The sequence below is a fragment of the Anguilla rostrata genome, chromosome 1 (genome assembly GCF_018555375.3).
Source record: "Anguilla rostrata isolate EN2019 chromosome 1, ASM1855537v3, whole genome shotgun sequence".
NCBI lineage: Eukaryota > Metazoa > Chordata > Actinopteri > Anguilliformes > Anguillidae > Anguilla > Anguilla rostrata.
Window position 1 is genome coordinate 53,185,928 of NC_057933.1, and position 22,655 is coordinate 53,208,582.

The 22,655-nt window shown below is 43.2% G+C and overlaps 1 protein-coding gene across 2 annotated transcripts in view; it reads right to left on the reverse strand.

Annotated features, from left to right (window-relative positions):
* The window catches only part of me1 (malic enzyme 1, NADP(+)-dependent, cytosolic), a 65,528-nt gene extending 52,503 nt beyond the window's left edge, over nucleotides 1–13,025 (reverse strand). Inside the window, exon 1 of one of the 2 annotated variants that reach the window (XM_064342364.1) lies at nucleotides 12,865–13,025. In XM_064342364.1, coding sequence (XP_064198434.1) covers nucleotides 12,865–12,993 — 129 coding nt within the window. In that variant the 5' untranslated portion in view covers nucleotides 12,994–13,025. The remainder of the gene's footprint in view (nucleotides 1–12,864) is intronic. The other variant, XM_064342358.1, reaches the window with a different exon arrangement.
* Between the last annotated feature and the right edge of the window lie 9,630 nt (nucleotides 13,026–22,655).

Genomic DNA, 22,655 nt, shown 5'->3' on the forward strand with positions numbered 1-22,655 from the left:
CTCTAAGCCACCAGACACCCCCAAAGAGCTGCCTGCCAGCAAAAACAGAGCTTCTATATAATAATGAAAAGAGAATGTAAAAGGAAATCATTTTGAGGCAGTTGTTTTGCATAAGCATCTAAACAAGGTGCTCAACAAGCCTTTTCTTCCCAGCAAGGGTCAAATGTGCAGTAATGAGTTGGTGCACAAGGACAAACAATGCAACAGCAGCATTTAGCAACATACAATGCCAGTACAGTTTTCAATCCAACCTGACATGGAACCACAATGATCACAGGCGAACTGCGCTGTTTCCAAAATGCAAAGAGATATCAGAGATGGGCTGCCGTTCATGAGTCACACATGGCCTTAGTCCATGGGGGGTAGGACCTACAGAAGGGCAGGGCTGTATTTTTGCAGAGTTGGCTTTTGAGAAAGCCAAACGCAGACAGGGAAAATATGAATAAAACTGAAAGTAAGCATGAGACACTTGGATGAATCACAGTCATGCAGAATGGAAGAAACGGTGTCCTCATATTTCTGGAAATATTTCTTACGGTAGGAGGTCAAAAAACACATCAGCACTTTTTGCAAGGAATGGGGTGATTTAACTTCAATTTTCAGCACCAACACGAGGTGGACATGTGTAACAATTTTCCGTTGTGAGCATCCTCAAAAAAAGAACCTGAAATAAACATCCTGTAACAGGATGGGAAGTTCCCCTTTACTCCTCTGTTCCTGAAAGAATCTGTTCTCTGAGTTTAAAAATCCCCCCATGGGAACAGGGGAAAAACGATTCTGCTAAAACAGACCAAACACCCACAACTTCCCTGCAGCTAACCTTTTTAGTGCCATGCATAAGAACAAAGACCATCTTTACGCAGCATTAATGACGAGAATGTACAATTACAGTGAGTAATGATGGCGCATTACTCTCACTGATATTCAGAGAAGAGAATGTGAAGTAACAGTGATTAGTGTTCCAAAAAGGACTTTAAACAATATGTAACACTGCATAGTGTCAGTGTGCCCTACACTTTTTATGCACTGTGAAGTTGTGTGATATGGTGTGTGGAGGAATTAAATGTTTTCCTCTGATGTAAAGAAAATTAATAATTATAGTGTGTAGCGGCAGGTTGTTTGACTCCTCTGTGGGGTACAGTGAATGTGTGTAATTAGGGTATAGAGGTATAATAGGGCAGTGGGTTTCTCTCATCTGTGATGTACTGAGGGTGTGCATTTCATTTGAGGACATAGTGGTTGTATGTTCTCTTGGCCTGTGATGTACTGAGGGCACATAATAACAGTTTGTAGCAACAGTGTTCTACTCCTTACAGTGTGTAGCAACATGTGCTTACAGTGTGTAGCAAGTGTTCCACTCCTTACAATGAGTAGTAACATGTTCCTTACAGTGTGTAGCAACAACGTTCCATTCCTTACTGTGTGTTGGATTGGAGAGGAACCCTGTTGCTACACACTGTAAGGAGTGGACTCCTTACAGTATGTAGTGACAGGGTTCCTTTCCAGTTTTTTCTCAGTTTTTTCTTCTTCTTTTAGGTTTTTTGTAGCTTGTTTTATGTTTTATCACTGGTTCAGGCCTGGTCTCTCTCAAATGTCCTATTTTCCTTTTATCCTGCATTAAAGCGTCATTGTGACGGTGTCTTAACTTGACGGGCACTGTAAAAAGCGCTATAAAAATACATTTGAACTTAATTCAACAGAACAGTGTGTTCCACTCATCCAAGGGCCACTGTAACCCTCCAGTTTGGGCCAACAGCATTTCCTTCTTTCCACCCCCTTGAGGCCACAGCATGACACAGCATCACCATGACCTCTGACCTGTCTGAAAATGATCTGCAGTGTGAGCTCGATATGGCTGCCTCATAACCCCCCGCCCCCCGCCCCCAACACACACACACACCCATCCTCCTGAGATTTCAAATGCTTCAGACTACACAGGACCAAACCAAATAACATTACATTACTTCAATGAATCCAGATTTTTTTTTTTTGAGTGGCTTATGAAACAGAAAAATGCCTTTCCTTTTCTGGAGCAGGGAGACAGCTTTAATGGTCTTCCCTCAACCAACAAGTCACAGGCTTTACGAGGGTTTACGGGCAGGTGCATTTGAGTGCCAGTGAAAAGGCAGCATGACAGAGGCTCTATTGTGAGACTCTCGGTGCACGCGGAAAACTCCGGGTGAAACGCTCCAGAACTTAAATCCGCCATCACTGGGGAGCTCCCCCACAAAATTCCACAGCAGCCTGGCAGCCCTGGGTTCCGCTGCAGCACCAAAACTCTGCCACGTTTATTTGCTTTTTCTGACAGAGGCAAAGGAGCTGGAGCTGGGAAAAGCGAGCCCCAGCTGAACTTGGTTCACTCAACAACAACAAAAAGGCCTGCACACATTCAATGTGAAAAGTGTGCCAAAGTTTGAAGTGTCACCCAAGGACTAAGAGATGTAACCAGGGAAAAGGGTATGGAAACACATCACATTGGGTTATACATAAAAAATTCAGCTGCAACTAAAATAACAGAAGCAAAAAGGCAGCATATAAATCAGCCTTGGCCAGAAAGAGCACCAGCATCTGTGCTTTAAATTCATTGTACAGTAAACATAAATGTGTTTTTGTGTGCGTGTGTGTGTGTGTGTGTACAAAGGATAGGAAATTGAGTGAGAGAGAGAGAGAGAGAGAGAGAGAGAGAGAGAGAAAGAGAGCAAGAAAGGTCAGGGTATGACGCGGAGGTCTTGCTGTCCTCAGCTGGTCTGAGACGTCCAGTTCTGACAGCACTCAGGAAATGTTCTGCTTGGTGAGTCCATGTGTTTGCTTTGGTCAGACAAGAGAAACTCTGCGCCCAGCACCATCTGCCAGCTGCCCTCCAGCTGCTTCCAGTTAGCAGAGAGGTGAAGTAACCCTGCAAAGGCCTTCTTCACAGAGGAGCCATCAACAGACCAATCAGGCCACAGCTCCGCTGACATGATTTTCACAACACCTTGTGTACCATTTCCATGGAAACAGTAAATCACATGAAATCATCCTTCTCTCCTTTAGATGTAGTACCTCCTAGTCTGTAAAAGAACTATTTTTCATTTATATTATTATTATGATAATAATTATGATAATAATAATAATTATTATTATTATTATTATTATTATTATTATTATTATTATTACAGGACATTGGCATCTCAGCCACAAGCTAAAGCATGGTCTGTATTGTTTTCATCAAACTAAATCAAAGGGTGGTTTTTCTAGCGGAGAAATTACACAATGAGTAGGGAGGCATTAGCATTACAGCATAGAGTGAGTAGGGAGGCATTAGCATTACAGCACAGGGTGAGTAGGGAGGCATTAGGACTGGAGCACAGAGTGAGTAGGGAGGCATTAGCATTACAGCACAGAGTGAGTAGGGAGGCATTAGGACTGGAGCACAGAGTGAGTAGGGAGGCATTAGGACTGGAGCACAGAGTGAGTAGGGTTGCATTTTCAGTAGAGTATGGAGTGAGTAGGGATGCATTTGGGTAGAGTACGGTATGGATTAGAAACAGAGAATGCACAGGTGGGTCTGAATCCCTGCCAACAATATTTCCACAGATCCAAATCAAGGTAGTTAGCCTATTGCCAGGGAAAATAAAGTTTCTTTATACAAAGTACTGAACTAGTTAAATTCTTTCATGGTTGAGTCATGAAAACCACTCATCAAACAAGTGCCTTGCTTTCATTGGTTAAATGTTTTTGTCTGATTAAGTCAATAGGTAACTTCAGGTACTCATCAGCTCTTAATTGAGCAGAAGATCTTTAAGGTACCATGAATATGCTCTGAATGGGAGCTGTTCTTTTAGCTCACATGGCCTCTGTGTAGGACTCCTTCATTTATTAAGTCTGACAATGTAATGAGGATTGTCATTGACTGGACAAGATGATGACCGTGACCATAATTCAACTCTAATGACCTTAAAGGAGCACTACTCTACTACTACTGCAACTCAAAACAATATCAATCATTCAAACTAGTTTATTAAAGCCAAAAAAGCTCCTATTTTTGTTTAACCCCATCTTGAACTCGGGCTGCAACTGAAGGTTCAGATTCACAAGCTTTGGCTCCGGCAAACCTGCATGAGGTTTGAAAATCAATGAACAAGCTGGCTTGTAAATATGGAAGTGTTGTTGGTTAAACACCATCAGAGAGGGGACTTGGGGTTGACGTTAGGGATGTAAACATTCACGTACTCGCCTGGTCGCATTCTGGGCAGCCTTCCATGTCCTCCCCCACTCAGGACAGCGCCCGTCCCTGGGAGCGCTTCCAAGCCTCCAAAGAAATTTGCTACAGTGGCCAAATATTTGCATTCTTAAAAAAAAAAAAAACTCTACAAAAAACATGGATTTCCAGGATACATTAACTCACCTCTGTAACTGTCTAGGCTGAAATGGTGAGTGAAATAACGCACCTCGTGGGCACACCGCCTGGCACACCGCGTGGCACACTTTCGCACCGTGTTATTAAACCATGCTGACAAGGCCCTATGAAAACCAATGCTCACTCCCCAGGGCTCCACACTAGGGACCTGCATCTTCCATAGGATAACTGCAGAAATATGATTGCGATTATAATGCAATGACCTTATTGTTATCATTATCATCCAGGGAATAGAGTTCAACTGAAATTTTACCTTCAACTCAAACTGAACTTTCTCTCATGCAAAAATATTCAAATATTCTTACTCATCATAGACTTCATAGATACATTCTTGTATTAAATGTGTTTATTGGTTCCACTGGTCTGTACAGAGTAATGAAGTATGACACCATGACATTTTGCTTGTGGCTTTAATCAGAACCATAGCTTGCAATCAGTCCAGAATCATGAGAAAGCGATTCCTTGGAAAAAATGATTCAGTTCAGATGAAATTAAACAGAAGAAGCATGTGTAAAATAAAAGCTTTGGGCAATCGTTTGCAGACTTTAGAATTCCCAGTTTCAATGTTCACAGCAGTTCTGGCTCAGGCTTTGGCTCAATTGATTGTCTGACAAGAAAACTTGAGGCTAAAATACGGAGGGTGTAAAACAGGTTAACTAAGTTGAAGCGCAGGAGAGATAGAAATGGATTGGGAGGAGAGAAATGAAAAAGGAAGTGTGAGAAGAGAGTGAAAAAGAAGAGAGGAAAGGAAGATCATGATAGAAAGGAGAAAAATGAGAGAGTGAAAGTAGAGGGAGGAGAATTGATGTTTGGAGTATAAGGAATGGTGACAGGGAGTGAAATGAGAGTGATGGATGAAAGAGAAGGAAAAAGGTAAAGGTGAGTGTTACAGGAGGACAGCTGAATGACAAGTGAAATGTGAGTTTCTTCAGGCTGCACTCCCACTTGACCCTATTAGACCTTTGCCCAAACAATCCAAACTAGGAGTGTCCAATCTGAAAGACACCTGAATCTACTCATCAAGGTCTTCACTGAAGACCACTATTTCTTGAATCAGGTGTTGTAGCGCTGGGCTAAAACAAAAATCGGCCCTATTTGGATACGATTGGACACCCTTGCTCTAGTCTAAACCTTTAAATAAAAAGAAAGTAGGATCTTATCCAGGGCCCAAGCAAATACTTTTTCCATTACAGTCTGTGGCGTCTGCAGTAGAGATCCCATCCATTATGTCTCTGAGTCAGAGAAAGCTTACTGCCTTTCAAGGAAAACCTTCACACGTTTAATAGAGCTGATGTGACACAGCCCTGTATTATTTCCTTGATGGGCTGCTGGTCATAGCACATTAGTTTCTACGACAGATGAAGCCTTACTCTAGGCTCAACCAATCCCATCTGTAAATACATGGCATATGAGATCATGTGACTAATAAAAAAAAGCTGGAGCACCACTATTATCAATGAGTAATAATACAATCCCCTCAGCATGTTAAAGCAAATGCATGAGAGGAGAAAGACCGCCTTTGACCACCCCCCTCCTGCTAAAGAATCCCACCTGTAAATTCACAAACTTTCAGTGCCAGAAAAAGCCAAGCCCATCCCTGGGTTCAGTACCCTTGGCTTAATAAGGGACCATGCCCACTTAGGGTTCAGTTCCCCCCTCTTTCAGAAAGCCAAGCCCAGCCCTGGGTTCCACGCGAACATCGAGCCTCATATTCATCCACACATTGTGCCTTGAATGCCAGACTGTGTTGCCATGGCCACGCGAGCGGGAGGTGCCAACAAGGCCCGCTTTCAGCTATCGCTCCGCCCCCCAGCACCCACCACACAAAAACATCTCAGATCTGACCACATTGTTGAGCCCTGATCGGAGGTGAAATGAATGAATGCCCGCATTCATGACACAGGTACACACCGAGAGGCGGAAGGTCGTTTGGGAAGCACCAGCGCTTTCACCCCCCCCCCCATAAAAAAGAAACAGCGCTGGAGATTTATGGCGGCTAATGAATGAGGGCTCTCAGGCTTATGCGGGTGTGGTCGGGGGGGTGGATTTGAGAGGGGGCTGCCACTTCACCCCACCCCGCTCGCTCCCGGAAGATCTCACGACTGGCTCACTTTCTCTCCAGGTCGAAGTCAAAGTTCACTTGGAAGCGTGGTTCAAAGTCGCTTCGCCTTGATGCAACCGTCGTTATCAGCCAGGTACAACATAATCTGATCACTCCAGACAAACATGCTCTTTTACAGCCCTGATTGGCCAAGGATAGTGCAAGCTCAGCTCCTGTCTCCTCACACCACTTAAAACAGCTGAACTCAGCTAGTTCTCTATGGTCTCATTCCACATCCTCGTCTGAAGTCACTCCAGACTCCCTGACATGTCATGTCACCTCCACACCCAAACTCCAATTCACCTTGGACTTCACTCTCACTGCTGTCCGAGCGACTGCAGTCCTGAGACTATTATCTCAGATAGCAGACACAACTTTAATTACTCTTATCAGTATCGATTGTTCATGGTGACGTCACGCCGAAGAGAGTTTCAGAAACAAATTTTCCCACGGTGTTGTTTAAGCATTGACATTTTTTTAATTTTAGCAGACAAAAATTTTCTGCATTTTATATCTACAAAAAAAAAAACTTTGATTTTATTTTGTTGCATTTTTTACATGTCTCTGGGAGGTCCTCTTAAATCTGAGTGATAGTGGAAAATTCAAGAACACATGAAGAACTTTCCTAACCCATCAAATCCTTTCAGGCAGTGCAATAAGTTTCCAAAAACAACTGAGGTAGTGAATTTGGGAAGGGGGTAAAATCATGAGGTGAATGGGAGGGATCGGAGAGGGAGAGAGAGTGATGGAGGGAGCAAGGTCAATTAGAGAAGAGAGAAAGTAGCTGAAACCTGATCAGATGATAGGTATGGATGATGAGGAGGACGATTGCAAGGCTCTTTGTATAATGTGCTCTCTGTCATGCTCCACTCAAACAGCCTGCTGTGCAGACACACAAAGGGCAGCGGGGGTGGGGTGGGGGGGGGGTAGTACTGGGACTAAGGCAATCAGCGCAGCCACTGAGCGGAGCAGCTATTTGAGGGGAATTTGGCGACGCGCCTCAACGCTCTGCTCAGCCTGTCGAAAGGAATGTCTGCCTGCCGCTGATGCGTGTGGTCGCTCCACCACACCTGGAGACGCACCTGGCCACACCTGCGACACCTGTGACATCACACGCTCAATTCTGACCCCACAGGCCGTAGCCCACCCAGAGAGGAGTGATTGACATGAGTCCCCCCACCAGCCCAGACCAAGGAGGAACAGACTGCAGACTGCAGAATAACAGGTCTGTTATTGCTCTGTTTATCACCTCTCCCACTGTGCCCAGTACCTTCAGCCTCTAACATGGTAGCCCTCGCCCCCAGCATCTCACACTGTACCCTATACTCACAACTCACCCGAACCCTCTCACGTGGTACCCCACACCTCATCACCTCTCACACTGTACCCTGTCCCTCCTCACCTCCAGCATGGCACCCTGCATGTCCACTGTTTCACATGAGGAGTCAGGAAAAAGCTAATGGTTATGATCACTTCAACAGGTTGCTGAACAGTTGAGCAGAAGGTTTAATACAAAGCAAACGGTATAATGTGTTTAGGGAGCCCTAGTTGTTTTATTTTCAAAACTTAAAAATGTGGTCTCTGGACTGCTCAGAGTCTTAAACACACTTACGGTGGAATGACACCTTGTTTCCATTAGTATATTCCAGAAGTATATCGTATCATACCTATCCCAAATTAGTGAAACCCCAGCACTGGAACAGGAATTCCAAGGATGGCTTCACAGTGCTGGCCTGCCAATTAGCAACAAATAAAAAGGGTTCATGAAGCTATGGTTACAGCTGCAAAGCTATCAAATGAGCTTCAAGGATTGTTATATATCAAGAGTCTTATTTCTTGTTGTGTATTTGTTTATAGATCATTCCATTTTCTCCTGGCTGGAGAAGAAGCAGATTGTATGGGAACAATCAGACTCTTGATGTAATAAGTGGATGACCATGGCAGCCAGAGACAGTGAATTCTGAGCAAGACAGAGAAGCACCCACATTTAGGAGAGAAAACATGGCAATAGTGACATTCTGGATCTTTTAAAGTGGCCCCCTGTTTGCCCAGACCAATCAGCAGGCACTCACACAGTCACCAGCCAAGAACAGAGATTTTTATTGGCTGGTTCTCACTTGTATATTGAAATGTGTGGCATCCCAAAATTTCAACTTTTTAATTTAGCTATATGTCAACACAATGAGACTCCTGGCCGGTCGGCACTAACTGGGTCAGAATTTGAAGACAGTGGGGCATTTAGAAGCCACCAGAGGCTCCATGTCTGCAGCTTAATGTCTAGAATATGCTTTAGCTAATTCCTACAAAACAGACTTTGTCCTTCAATATATAACTTGTAACTTTGAGCTTTGGGTGATTGTTTTGAAAGGCAAATTTCAACAGTTTTGTATTGTTAGCATTTCCGTATAATAAATCACCACCAGAGGGCAATATAATGACCCATGCCTCGGTTGAAAAACGTTACCTCGTTAACCATTCAGTATGCCACCATAGCCTGAATGACCCTCTGTTATCCACACAGAAAAAATTCATAGGCTGAAGAAAATTCATTTCTGATAAAAAGCTAAAAGAGCTTTTTTCCATTGCCGGGGCAGGCCAATGCAAACAGAAGTGTGAATTGGTGTAAATGTACTCAAGTTGGTTCGTTAACACACCATAAACACACCAGACAGACACTTGACTGTGAGGTCAGGGTACCTTTGCCCTCCTTCTGGTCCACAGACCCTCCTTTCTCTTGTCAGTCACCCATTCCCCCCCTCTTTATTGCACAGCACATTTATTAAACACACCTACAATATCCTGTTCACTACACCCTCCAAAAGGGGGAGACGAAGCCCTCAGACTCAGGGCCTGGCCTCTTTTCAACCCTGTGGACTAGGCTGGGTGCTCTTGGATCAATCAGTATGTTGTCTGCTTGCGTAGGAATTGGGCTCATTTCTAGGCCAGAATTTGGGGTGGGGGAGTTCACACCTCCCCTTGGCAATCTGGTCCCCAAGGGAAGGGCAACAAAGTGCCACTTCTGCCCCCACACAAGCCGGCCTGTTTGCCCCGATGGAATGCGTTTAGGAGTCGTTTCCTACTTTCTCCTCCAATTTCCTCCCCGTGGCTCAAACAGAGGCGTGGCAGTGAATGTTCCTCCTTTGCCTGGATGGCTTGTTTTTCAACAAAACACCCAGAACTAAGAGGTGTGTATGTGCCAGCGGCTGTTTTGGCCTTGAGAATGAGTGATATGGTCCGATGTTCCAGTGAATCTTTCCAAATCAGAGAAAGTCCAAAGATCTTTTAATGGGGCATAAAGTTCACTTGATTTGTCTATTTTAAGCTATTTTGTCAAACAAAAGCATCATGCCTCTTCAGTAAGGCACATTTAGGTCAGCTAATATAACTGAAAAAACGATTTAATGATAGAAAGAAAAGGCTAAAATCAAGTGATGTAAAATGCTGGACGGTGGACAAATGTTTCATTTATATTTTATGAGTAAATAAAAAAGATACTCTTTCGTGAGCTTTGTGCTAATAAAGAAAGCTCAATTTAATTGAACAGAGAGAAAAACAGATTTTAAAACATTCAACCATCTCCAATTACGTACTTTTATAGACTTTAAAATAAAAGCAGTTTTTTTCTAATTTTTTCTCATAAATCAAAGTATTTTCATAAAAAAAACAAAAAAGTGTATTTTATCTGGTTAGATCGGGGAGAGGGGACATGGAGGGAAAACACGTACACACTCACACACACACACACACACACAAACACACGCACAACACTCACACACACATACACACAGACCATCATGTAACATGAATGCATTTCAGTAACAATACCTCCCTCTTCCTCAGATATAAACCCCAAACCCCACCTCCTACCAATCTCATGCTGGCACAACCAGTCTCCAATGCCCACATCCAGCTCATATTCACTATACTGGAAACCAATCAAAGCCCCTCTTTGCCACCACCTACACATCCAGACCACTGGCAGATCACCGTGACAACAACAGGACAAAACAGTCCAGCAGCAATACACAATAACACAAACCCACACCTTGAACTAATATTGGACAACTCTTTAACCAGAAATCACATTTAGAACTGTTCCCCGAGTAATTCAGTCATTAAGTGCAATTTATGTATTTATTGTACAGCAAAGCGAGACTCCTCCACCAACCTCACTGTAGTTCTGACCAAGTTCTAGCCATTTATTGCCATTTACCCCTTTGACATCTGAGAAGTCTACAATATAAAGTATCAAGTTTTTTTTTTTTTTTTTGTTAAAATTTCAGAGCAGACCTAATCAACAGGGGCTAGTCATCCATGTTGAACATCACAAGCATGCTTCATGGAATCGGGCCACACACGCACCAACAGGGCAGACAGAATGAACTCATTCAGCAACTGGAGTACTACACTCCCCCTATATTACCCCCTCAAACACTCCAGCTACACACTGACACACACAAACTGGCATCACTCAACATGCTCCTAGTAACGTGCACCTGGACCCCACAGACAGCCCCCAGCTGTTCTTATCTCGGTCTCGCCCACAGACGAGTTCCCTGCACTCTGCTCCACATTCAAATGTTCCAGCAAGTGAGAGGGGACATTGACCTCCAGTGGCACGCACCAGTCATCAGTTAAGGGAAGCTGCCCTTTGCCCTTGTTCACGCAGACCTGTGGTGTGAACAGGGAGGGCACGGCCTTCATCAGTGAAGATGGGGTGAGATTAACCTTTCAGTAGCGGCAAATGTACTTCATCTTTGGCCTTTCTGACAAGACTGCAGGTGCTGAGAAAGGGATATACATGGAGCTCAGAGAAAACGAGGGAGGCTTTTTAATGCACAGCAGAACTGGATTCAGCTCATAAGCTGACATTACAACAAGAAAGCCGTAACGTTGTTTAATGAAATTGGTCAGAATAGCTGTTATTCGCATGTTGAAAACAAATACTGAGGTATGTTTGACAAACTAAATTCTGCTGTCAATTCATGTTTCAAAGATAATTTAAGGTTTTTATTTTTATTTACGTTTCTTTATTTTAGACTTTTTATTTCTTCAAATGATCGACGTCGACCTTGTTATCGTAATGAGCGATCAGCACCATGGACAGTGATATGAAGTCATCTGTGATCGGGGTCTGCGTGACACACAAGAAAGGCGCAGTGGTCGTTGGATGGTCTTCAGGGATCGGGGGTAATGCGGGAAGACATGCTCTTGCTCAAAAAAAAGGCAAACGTAATATTTAGTATGCGTTACCATCGTTCTGTGCAAATAACATGGTTAAACTTCAGTTGACTGTACCATGATCAAACTCATCGAAACAGAACAGGTGTACTTATAATTTCGAACATCACATCACCAGAACTTATTGACACAAACGTGTGCTGTCTCACTGCCGAGAAACACCTGAGAAACAGGAAGACCTGAGAAACGCACTAGTCAACATCTTACACTTAGCACATCGCACACTTAGCCTAAGCCTCGAGGAAAAATACCCCCTCACACGTTACGTCATTTGCGACGGGATCCTAGCGGTCTGTTTTATATTTTCTCTCTGCATTAAAAAAAATAATTAATTATATATATATATATGTGTGTGTGTGTGTGTGTGTGTGTGTGTGTGTGTTTATGAACACACGGCAGACACCCCATAGATCGGAGGCAATTCAGATGAAAAATGACTTCCTCCAGAAAACTATTAAGTACGCAATTGGGCACCTTCGGTCTGACATTTCAAATTATTCGGTATACATAGCGCATCAACTTTATTCAGGACATCTCTTCTTTAAGCATAATCGCTTAATTCACAATTAAAATGTAAAAATATAAATTCAAACGTTAGCCCGTGTGTAGGCTACTGTACATCTGTGATAGCCCCCCAAAACAAATTGTCGACCTGCATCGCGGCTACAAAGCTGGTCGACGCCGAGTCGTGACGCGACCACTTTTCTACCTATAATTGATCCGTGTTTAACTTTAATTTCTGCTCCACTAATCAACGTAATATCGACCTCCATGACCGACGTTAATTAGAGGTCTACCCGAAATCAAAATGTTTTGTGGGAGGGCTTACACTTTGGGAAACCGTGTATTGTCTATTATTTAACGTTTTCCTCAATTAAATATAACTTTTTAATTTAGATATAAGTATGGATTAACTGTCACTTTGTTTGCTGGTGAAAATGCAGGAGGGACGGGCTGTTGTAACCTAGAGAGCAGAACACAGGAAGCTTGTGCGTGTCTAAACATAGCCGGCTTCGAAACCTGATACGTTAACCCCGCCTGGCTATAATACTAGCCATCCCAGTGACATGAACAAGAAAACGCCCTAAAACAATTTGGAAAGCTTTGAAAACCGGCATTTTACCTTGTTCAGGTGGGGGTTACGTGTGACATCGTAGCCCCTCTTCTTTGTGTAAACAAAGGTCTTACTTTTATCTTCTGACTTGTGCATTTCCCAGTCGACGGACTCCTGTTTCACTAACCCGTGTGCCATGCTGTCGCACTTTAAATACTGTAACGGTGACCCGGTTGAACTCAACAAGTGGCAACACCCAACTGGAAGGGTAGCAGATGGGAGCTCGAAGAGCAAAGATAGCCAATTGGAACCGCAGTAAAGCCGTGTTATCTAATTGATTTCAGATGCTCTGGCTCAGTAATAATAGTCTAGACATATTATAACTGGACACTAAAAATATCACCTGGTAATTTTTAACACAAAATGTGCCGCCAAAATATAAATAATTAATATATCGTTCTCATTTCACCTTAATCGAAATGTAATTCAATGTGTTCTATCACACTTCCCTAGCAGCATAGCGTACGACCTATTAAAAATCCGTTGGTCATATGCGATTTCACTGTTGGACAAAAAAACTTGTCCTCTGAAATTGATTTTTTTTTTTAAACACTGGGATGTAATGGCATTTTCAAAAGAACATCTTCAAAGAATAGCACTGTTAACTTGGATGGATATTCTAAAGCTACAGTATATAATAAGGTTATGAGTCCATGGAGTGTAAAAGATAAAATTACATATTGTATTATGCCTGAGAATTAAGCCTTTTCATCCCACACAGGGCATGCATTTTGTATGCATCGCAGTTCTGAGAGGAGTGTTTAAGGGGTGGACTGGGAAGAACAGGGTCAAAATTCACTCCACAGGGCTGTGCAGGTTTAGGTAAGGATCCCTTGTTCCTGTCTTATCCTTTATCTAAGTTATCCTGCATTTTTAGAATTAGGGGAAAGGTCAGAGGAGCTCACTGTCCTAGAAATACACACAATGGTTGGGATGAGGGGGAGGGATCTAGAGCTATCCAACCTTGTAATAACAGACTTGATCAGTGTGTGCATTTAAGGACAGGAAATTTCAGAAGGGGTGCGCTTGTCTTTGCATATGTTTGAACATGCCCACGTGTTTATGTGTATATGTATGTGTGCGTATGTGCTTGTGTGTGTTTTGTCTGTGTGTAAGGGTGTGCATGCCTGTTTGTGAGTGTGTGTGTGTTTGTGTGCAAGTGTGTGTGTGGGTGTGCATGTGTGTGTTTGTGTATGTGCGTGCATACACGTGTGTGTGTGTGTGTGTGTATGTGCGTGCATGCACGTGTGTGTGGGTGTGCATGTGTGTGTTTGTGTATGTGCGTGCATGCACATGTATGTGTGTGTATGTGCGTGCATACACGTGTGTGTGTGTGTGTGCTTGATCATGAGGCAGTACAGTAATGGAGCAGTGGGCTTGCAGCAGGGATAGTCTTGCTGACTCAGGTCTGTAAGAGAAACAGGCCAGTGCTGAGTCACAGTGACTGAAGCTGAAACCCCGGATCAGCACTGCAGGGATGAGGAGAGGTACAGAGTCCTGCTCCTCACACTGATTCCACTTTCTGTCATGCAGCCAGCACAGCCAATCACTGAGAAGAACCATTCACATGATGGCATCGTGTTTAAGTGAGGACTTTCAGCAGAGCATAGAAACAGGCATCCTCTTGTTCCTGCGGATTACGTAAGAAGGACAGAGAGACAAGCAGGAGAGAGCGTGGTGAGTGTCACAGTAGGTCAGCTCATGTTGTCCTTTGGCCTTTTACAGCAGCAATAGTCCCAATATACTTCTTTCCCATGGACCAGAGCCCAATGCTCCTATTTTCCTGGGCACAGTTATATATTTGGCCCCTCTCCCACATGCTGGCACATGCTTATTTCTCTCTTATCTAGTGACCAAACAGCAGTCAGCTTAGCTAATATTACATTACATCACAACTGTTTAGCAGACAGCTTGACAAGAAACTTACTGAATGTTAGTACTACAGAAAAGGGTCATAGACATGCTTTAGAGTCAGTAACTGCATAATAAGAACAGCTCAGTTACCTGAGCTTAGAATATTCTTAGAATATTCCTGAGGGATCCTTAGCATCCTTCAAAATATTCTAACTATGCAGCATATTCAACAAATGTAAGAGTACAGTGATGAGTATCTGCCTATAGTGGAAGAATTCCTCCTCATTGTTTGGGCACTGTGCTGCAATAAAGATCTTGGCAAAGAGACAATGTGTGGCAAGAGAATGGTGAAGCTGACGCAGCAATAAGTGCGTTAACCCAAAGGCGCAACTCTGGAGTAATCCCAAACTAGGTGCATAATCTAGAATGGCCGGCAAGTCTTTACAGTACTATGTAATACTTGATCTGGACTGCTGCTTGTTTATGAAAATATAACCTCAACAACTTCACACTGTTTAATTAATTCTGCACAGCTAATCATGTAGTACAATGTAAGGTAATAAGATTGCAGAGAAAAGGAATGTTTAAGAGGCATTGCATTGGCTGTCTCAGTTCTCAGTTTGGCTGGTCACTGAAGGCTTTCCTACAGTAAAGACTTTCCTTCAATTAAAGGTGTTCCTTAAGAGCAGTGTTTGTATTGAAGGGGTAGCAGGAGGGCAGAGGGTATTGCAGGAGGAGCTTGTCCTCTGACCTGCTCCTCCTCCACCGATGCTGTCTACATGCTCTTCATTGTAAAACTGGATAAAATCAGCATGCTGGATTACAGTGGGCCCCTCATTAACCAGGAACAGTTTTCATTCTCAGACCGCACGCCCTCAGTTTACGATCTGATTAACTTTATTAAAAGAGGGGTGATAGCTTTCAATTTCCATTGCAGTATTTCTGGAGTACTTTTCATTGGTTGGCAGTGACAGCATCAAGTAAACACCTGGGTCTCACTTTCTCGCCTCATCCGCTTTCTCAGTAGGATCCAGTGGAAGGTTGCCCAAGGCAATACAGTTTGTCAGAAAATTCAGCTGTTTGATGATATGTTCTGTAGTATCACTCATGGAAGATCAAGTGAAGTATTTTAAAGCAAAAGGATGGATTTCAGAAGTTACATAATACAATTATAAATATATCTGCCGAATACTCTGGTCAATCCAAAGATATGAATGAAATCGCAGCTGGAAACGTCAACATTGTTTTTACATTATATCAGCAAGTCAGGCTTGTGATTCTAAAGAAGGAGTGACTGCAGGAAGCCATGCTTTGTAAGAGCCTGAAGGAGACATATCACCGGGCTGGTCAGTGGAGGATCGACCCCACTCAAGGTTCCTCTTGAGATTTTTTACATCAATTGCTCACTATTTTATGTTGAGGCCTTTTCTTTGTCCAGTTTTCTTTTGTATTTCCGCTATAGCGTATTTCTGATAGTGCCTCTGTAAAAGTCATTATACAAATAAAATTGAATTGAACTGACAGCCCTAAAAAAATTTACATTGTGCAGCAAAAGAAACACTATTGAAGAAGTACAAAACTATAATGAAGATAGTTGATCCTTTAAGTTAAAGCAAATTGAGTAAAATAAAGAAGAAAGTTACATAAGTAAAAAACAAAATCAAGGAATAAGAGGCCCCCGTCCTGCACACCACTTCCTTGACAGAAATGTTTTGTACTCCTGTTTTGGAATTCCTGTCTCTTTACAAACTGAAGAGCAAGGAATTTGGGTCTTTCAACGTTTTCTGCTTGCACAATAGCACAACAATAATTATGGTGTATGTTAATCCAAACAGGGCTGCAGGCCCTTGACAGATTTTTTCCTGTCCCTTAAACAGTGTGCTGTCTCTGCTTTAATAACAGTGCAATTCTATGTGGTGTCGCAAGCCTCCTCACACACACACACACACACACACATTCATGCAGTGGGTTTTGGACATAAATCATCCATCCAAAGTTGAGTCTGACTTCTGTACTGACCACAGAGAGGAAAGAGGAAACAATGTTAGGAGTGTGAATTATGAAGGATTGTCTGTATTTAAGGGATTACAGCTCATCCTTCTCATATTTGATCACAAGGGGTTTCCAGAAACACCTGGAGTATCTGTACCTGTAATATCTGGAGAGACAGAATGGCAGTAAATTATTAAAAATTCAGACTCAGTCCTTGCGTGCAATTGAACTTAGTCTTCCGGGAATGTCAACAACTGTGCGGCAGGAATGTCCACCTGCCAATCTCAACATTGGCTTGAGGACTTCAGATAGAAAATATGGGAAAATGAGGCTAATCCAGTCTCAGGCAGAAACAGAAAGAGTCTGGGTCACTGGGGCCAGGGTCAATGAGGCAGCCTGGATCTGTGAACCTTTTGATGTCACTGAGAATGAAATTTGAGTTTCTAAAAATAATGGGTACCTAACTGAGAACAAGCCCTGAAGGTTTGGGTATAGGGAGAGGGTCTAGGGGTTAGTAAGAGAGGGTTTAGGATGTGATGGAGTGTAGGGAGAGGGCTTTGGGGGTAGTGGGGTGCAGGGATAGGTATTTGGGTGTTGTGGGGTGTAGGGAAAGGGATTAGGGCGTAGTTGGGTGGAGGGAGCAAGATTAGGGTGTAGTGGGGTGTTGGGAGAGGGGTTAGGGTGTAGTGGGGTGTAGGGAGAGAGCTTAGGCTGTAGTGGGGTGTGGGGAGAGGGGTTAGGGGTTGATGGAAAAGGGGATGAGGTCTGGTGAAATACAACTGGGTTATGGGGAGAGAAGTTTAGTGTGGGGTGGGGAGACATACTGCATTTGGGATATGAGGAGAAGGGATTGGGTCTGCACAGTGCTGCAGTGGGTAGTGGAACCAGCTATCTAGGTGAGGAGAAGGAGTGTTTCCAACCAGTCAAGTCTGCTTCCGTTCGATTGCATCACTTGCATGTTGTAGTTCCTTTTTTGCTTCTGGAACTACAATTTGTCTTGTGTCAAGTTTGACCCACCCCACACCTACCCCTGAATTCCTTTCTCAATAGGCTCTTTCACATGTCACCAAAATAATGACTGTGTTTGCCCATGGAAAAGTCATGACGTGGAAGCACGAAAAACAAATATTGATCACTCAATGGAAGCTTTGAATACCAGGCATTGTCCTCTGGGTTTATTGGATACCTCATGAGCTAAAAAAAAAAAAAGCCTTCTCAAATCCAGGGTGAAGGTAAAGATTTGTACTCACAGAAGGGGTCTCACAAGATGAAAAGGGCACTTGGTGTATAGGTCTCCCATGTTATTAGCAGAGCAGGGCACCACAGATGGCTCATGTGAATTAATTGTCTAAATGTACAGATTGCAGTATTTTAGCCAAGTGGCTGTGCATGTGTGTGCATATACGTTGGCCACATGGAATTTAGGGATGTGGGCTTGATTTGTTTTGGGGTATGAGGTGCTAGAGAGCAGGTGGTGTGATATAGGGTTTTGTGGGTGAAGGTCCACACACAGACAGCCCCGTAAGGGTGTGGGGTGTTAGACTGGGTGTGAGGTTGAGGGGAGCGGGTGGGGGGGGGGGGGGTGCGGGGGTGGTATGAGATAAAGATGGGGGGTTATGGGCTAAGAGCTTGCGGAGTTTAAGAAGACGGTGGGAAGACACATCCACAAAAACCTGGATACCCAAGAAACAAAAACTGAACTCTAAGTCTCACACCAAAGCCTTATCCAGAAGATTCAAATGGGTGCCCAGTGCTGTTAATAATAAAATCAATTAACAATGCCTACACTTTATGATCTGTGGAATGGGATTGCTACAAAACTGTAAGAACCTTGGTTTAACATTTCTTTCAAATCCAGGATAGCTCTGCTCAGAACATATTATTTAGGGGAGCATGTATTCCACAACACTTCAGGAACTCAGGCAAGGGTAAGAGTCTCCACCGCTATTACTTTTAAGCTTCTTTAAATTCCACAACTGTAATTACCTGTGGGACTGGAGACAGATGTGTTCTCTGATCACTGTGATACAGAGAACGTATTACCTGTTTATTTTGGCCTTCTGAGGGGAAATTATTCCTGTGTGCATCTGTTTGTGTGCGTGTGCATGTGTGTGTGTGTGGCAGTGTGTGTGTGTGTGTGTGTGTGCGTGTGCATGTGTGTGTGCGTGTGTGTGTGTGCGTGTGCATGTGTGTGTGTGTGTGTGTGTGCGTGTGCATGTGGGTGTGTGCATGTGTGTGTGTGTGTATGAGACTGTGTGTTTAGCCTTTCATTAATGTTTCTACACTATTTACATTGAACCATGGCATGTAACCCTTTGACCGAAGAGGCCAAATATTTACGGTTCAGCGCGTCTGTTTAACAAGCCTAGTGAGACTCAGTGTGGCCTCACATGAGTGTGTGTGTGTGTGTGTGTGAAAGAGGGAGAGAGTGAGAGAGAGAGGAATAGGTCCCCATGCTGAATTAATGCCTGTGTTGAAGGTGAAGCTCTGATAAATTACCAAACAGTTGTGAAAATAATGTGGTTGGACCATGGGGCTCAGTCTTTAGGTCTTCTGAGCAGTTTTATATTCATAGTCAACAAACTCTGGGCAGTGTGAGTAAACTAACCCACTGAGACTTTGCCTGTATCCAAGTTATTATTAATGTGCATTTACCTTGTATGACCCTGAAAGATTGCATGCAAAAAGTTCTTAAATTTATGAAAATTACTTTTTACTGTGGTAGTGTATGAGCACGAAGAATATACCCCATCTAAATCCACAAGTATCACGATGTTTGCAAATTGAAGCCTACTCATTTACAGCCTGAACAATAATTTTGTATCCTAGGGCCTAGGCCATGGGTGTCCAATCTTCTCTGAAAAGAGCCTGTGTGGGTGCAGGTGTTTGCTTTAACCCAGCACTAAGTCATCTGATTCTACTTATCATTGTCTTGATTGAAGACCATCATCAGTTAATTAGTTGAATCAGGTTTTGTAAGGCTGGGCTGAAACAAAAACCTGCACCCACACTGGCCCTTTCTGGATAAGATTGGACACCCATGGCCTAGGCCATGATGGAGAATGACATCACCATGGGAACAGCCAGGTGTACCCATGTACAGTATGTTGTCCCATGTTTCTGGCCTTGACAGTGCAGTGTAGTTGTAGGAAGCTGACTATTGCAGGAACTTTTAAAAACTTTTACGAACACATATTGTCTGTGACATCACAGAATGTTCATGGATGTTAACGCATTCTTCACATGCAGTGTCTGTTGTCATTGGCAGTATTTGGGGTCATGTGATGTGCCTTCATTCAAACACACTTCTGTTCTGAAATAGTGCAGTCTGATTAACTACATGTACTCAAACTGCAGAGCTTAAAATGTCTACTTCCTGTGAGGTTGTTACTTAAACAAGGAGGTCTCTCTGCTCCTAGAGTAGCTTTACTTTAACCACAGAGGTGTCCCTGGCCTTCTTTCAGAAGGCAGGTAGTGACATTAAACCAAGCTGCTAATGCACCGAATTCAATAAGCCCAGGTTGCTTGACATGGGTGACCTTACCCCTGTAAGCTTACAATGGTGACACCAATACAAGACCACCTTCGCTGCACCACAGCAATTACATTTTCAGGTAAAACACTAAAATCATGCTACCACTGTGTCACCGAAAAACATGACTGACAATCAGAGGGACAAATGAGCTTATTATGTGTCTCACCTACACTACATTTCCAAAAGTATGTGGACACCCATTCAAATTAGTGTGTTTGGTTACTTCAGCCACACCAATTGCTAACAGGTGCATAAAATCAAGCATACGGACATGCAATCTCCATTGACTAACACTGTTAGTAAAATGGGTTTGTTGTAGTCTGTTTTGGTATCTGTTTGCTGTTAGTGTTTGTTTTGTGTTTCTGTGGGTTTATTGTTTTTCACATCCTCCGTCCCAGTGTTTTCGTTCTTCCGGTCACTTGTCTCCCCAGTGCCGTCTCCGTGTCTGTGTTCCCTGAGCTGCTTCACTCCCCTGTATTTGCGTGATTTCACTATTCGGGTGGTTCCGGGTTTTTGTGGTTTCCCTCCTTCTTTCCAGTCTCGTTTTACTTACTTACTGCTTATATCTATTTCTACTAATCCTTACTAACTTATAGATTGTAAAGTACTAACCTCATTAATATACTAACATGTGAATATTACTAATGGACTACAAACACTAGTTTTGGGTTTTTGATAGTTTAGATCACTTTACTAATACATTAACCAGTCTCCCCTTTTCCATGCTGCGCTGTAGCTCCGCCCCTTTTCTTTCTAGCCTGCTCTAACGCTGAGTTCTGCAATTGCCTGCACCTGTCTCTTGCTCTAACTGCACCTCTCTCTCTCTGCACGTGTTTTACCTGCTAAACCCAGGCCGTCTGTTATCATTGTTGTCTATGTGATTCCAGTCCGCGTTTTGTCAGTCCCCTGTCATTTAATTAGTTATCCTAATGTTCTTCACCTGGATGTTGTTTGTTACTCCACCCTCACTCACGTAACCCCTCCTTGATTGTTACCTTCCCCAGTGTATAAATGTCAGTCTTTTCCACCAGCTCCCTGTCAGAACGTTGATCATATTCACTGTGCCGATGATTTGTAAGCCTTTGTTTATTGAGATTCCTGAGACGCCCTTTCCATACGACTTCGAGTTTGCCTGCCCCTTTTGTTTGATTGCTTTCTGGTTTGACCTTAGCTTTGTTTTGACTTCTTTTGCCTGTTCCTTTGTACCTTTGCCTATCTGATCTCCTGGTTTTTGATTTTTTGCCTGTTTACCACTATTCTTTTGGAAACTTGATTTTGTACCGTCCTCTCTCTGATTTACCTGGCTTTGAACTTGGACTGAACAAAGACAACGTTTTTTGGATTTCCCTGGTCTGCGTTTGGGTCCTTACACAGAACATAACAGGGTTGTTCTGACGAGCTTGGTGACTTTCAACATGGTACATTCATAGAATGCCACCTTTCCAACAAGTCAATTTGTAAAATTTCTGCCCTGCTAGAGCTTCCCCAGTCAACTGTAAGTGCTGTTATTGAAGTGGAAATGTATAGGAGCAAGCTCAGCCATGAAGCAGTAGGCCACACAACCTCATAGAACAGGACTGCCCAGTGCTGAAGCGTGTAACACATAAAATCATCTGTCCTCAGTTGCAATCCTCACTATAGAGTTCCAAACTACCTCTAAGTGAGCACAATAACTGTCAAGACTTCGTGAAATGGGTTTCCATGGATGAGCAGCCATACATAAGCCTAAGATCACCATGCATAATGCCAAGAGTCAGCTGGAGTGGTATAAAGCACACCGCCATTGGACTCTGGAGCAGTGGAAATGAATTTTCTGAAGTGATGAATCACGCTTCACTATCTTGCAGTCTGATGGATGAGTCTCTGTTTGACAGAATGCATAGTGTCAACTGTACTGGCCTGAATAGAGCCAACTGTAAAGTTTGGTGGAGGAGGAATAATGGTCTGGGCTGTTTTTAATGGTTTGGGCTCAGCCCCTTAATTCCAGTGAAGGGAAAACTTACTGCTACAGCATACAGTGACATTCTAGAAAATTGTGAACTTCCAACTTAGTGGCAACAGTTTGGGGAAGGCCCTTTCCTGTTTCAGTATTACAATGCCCCCGTGCACAAAGCAAGGTCCATAAAGAAATGGTTTACTGAGTTTGTGGGGAAGAACTTGACTGGTCTGCACAGAGCCCTGACCTCTACCCCATCAAACACCTTTGGGATGAACTGGAATGCCGACTGCGTGCCAGGCACTGCGCCCAACATCAGTGCCCAACCTCACTAATGCTCTTGTGGCTGAATGGAAGCAAATCAAATAAAAATCAAATCAAACTTCATTTATATAGCACATTTCGTACAAGGTTTTGAAATGCAATGCACTTCACAAAAAAAAATTAAATTAAATAGAATAAAAAAATAAAATAAAGTAGGAA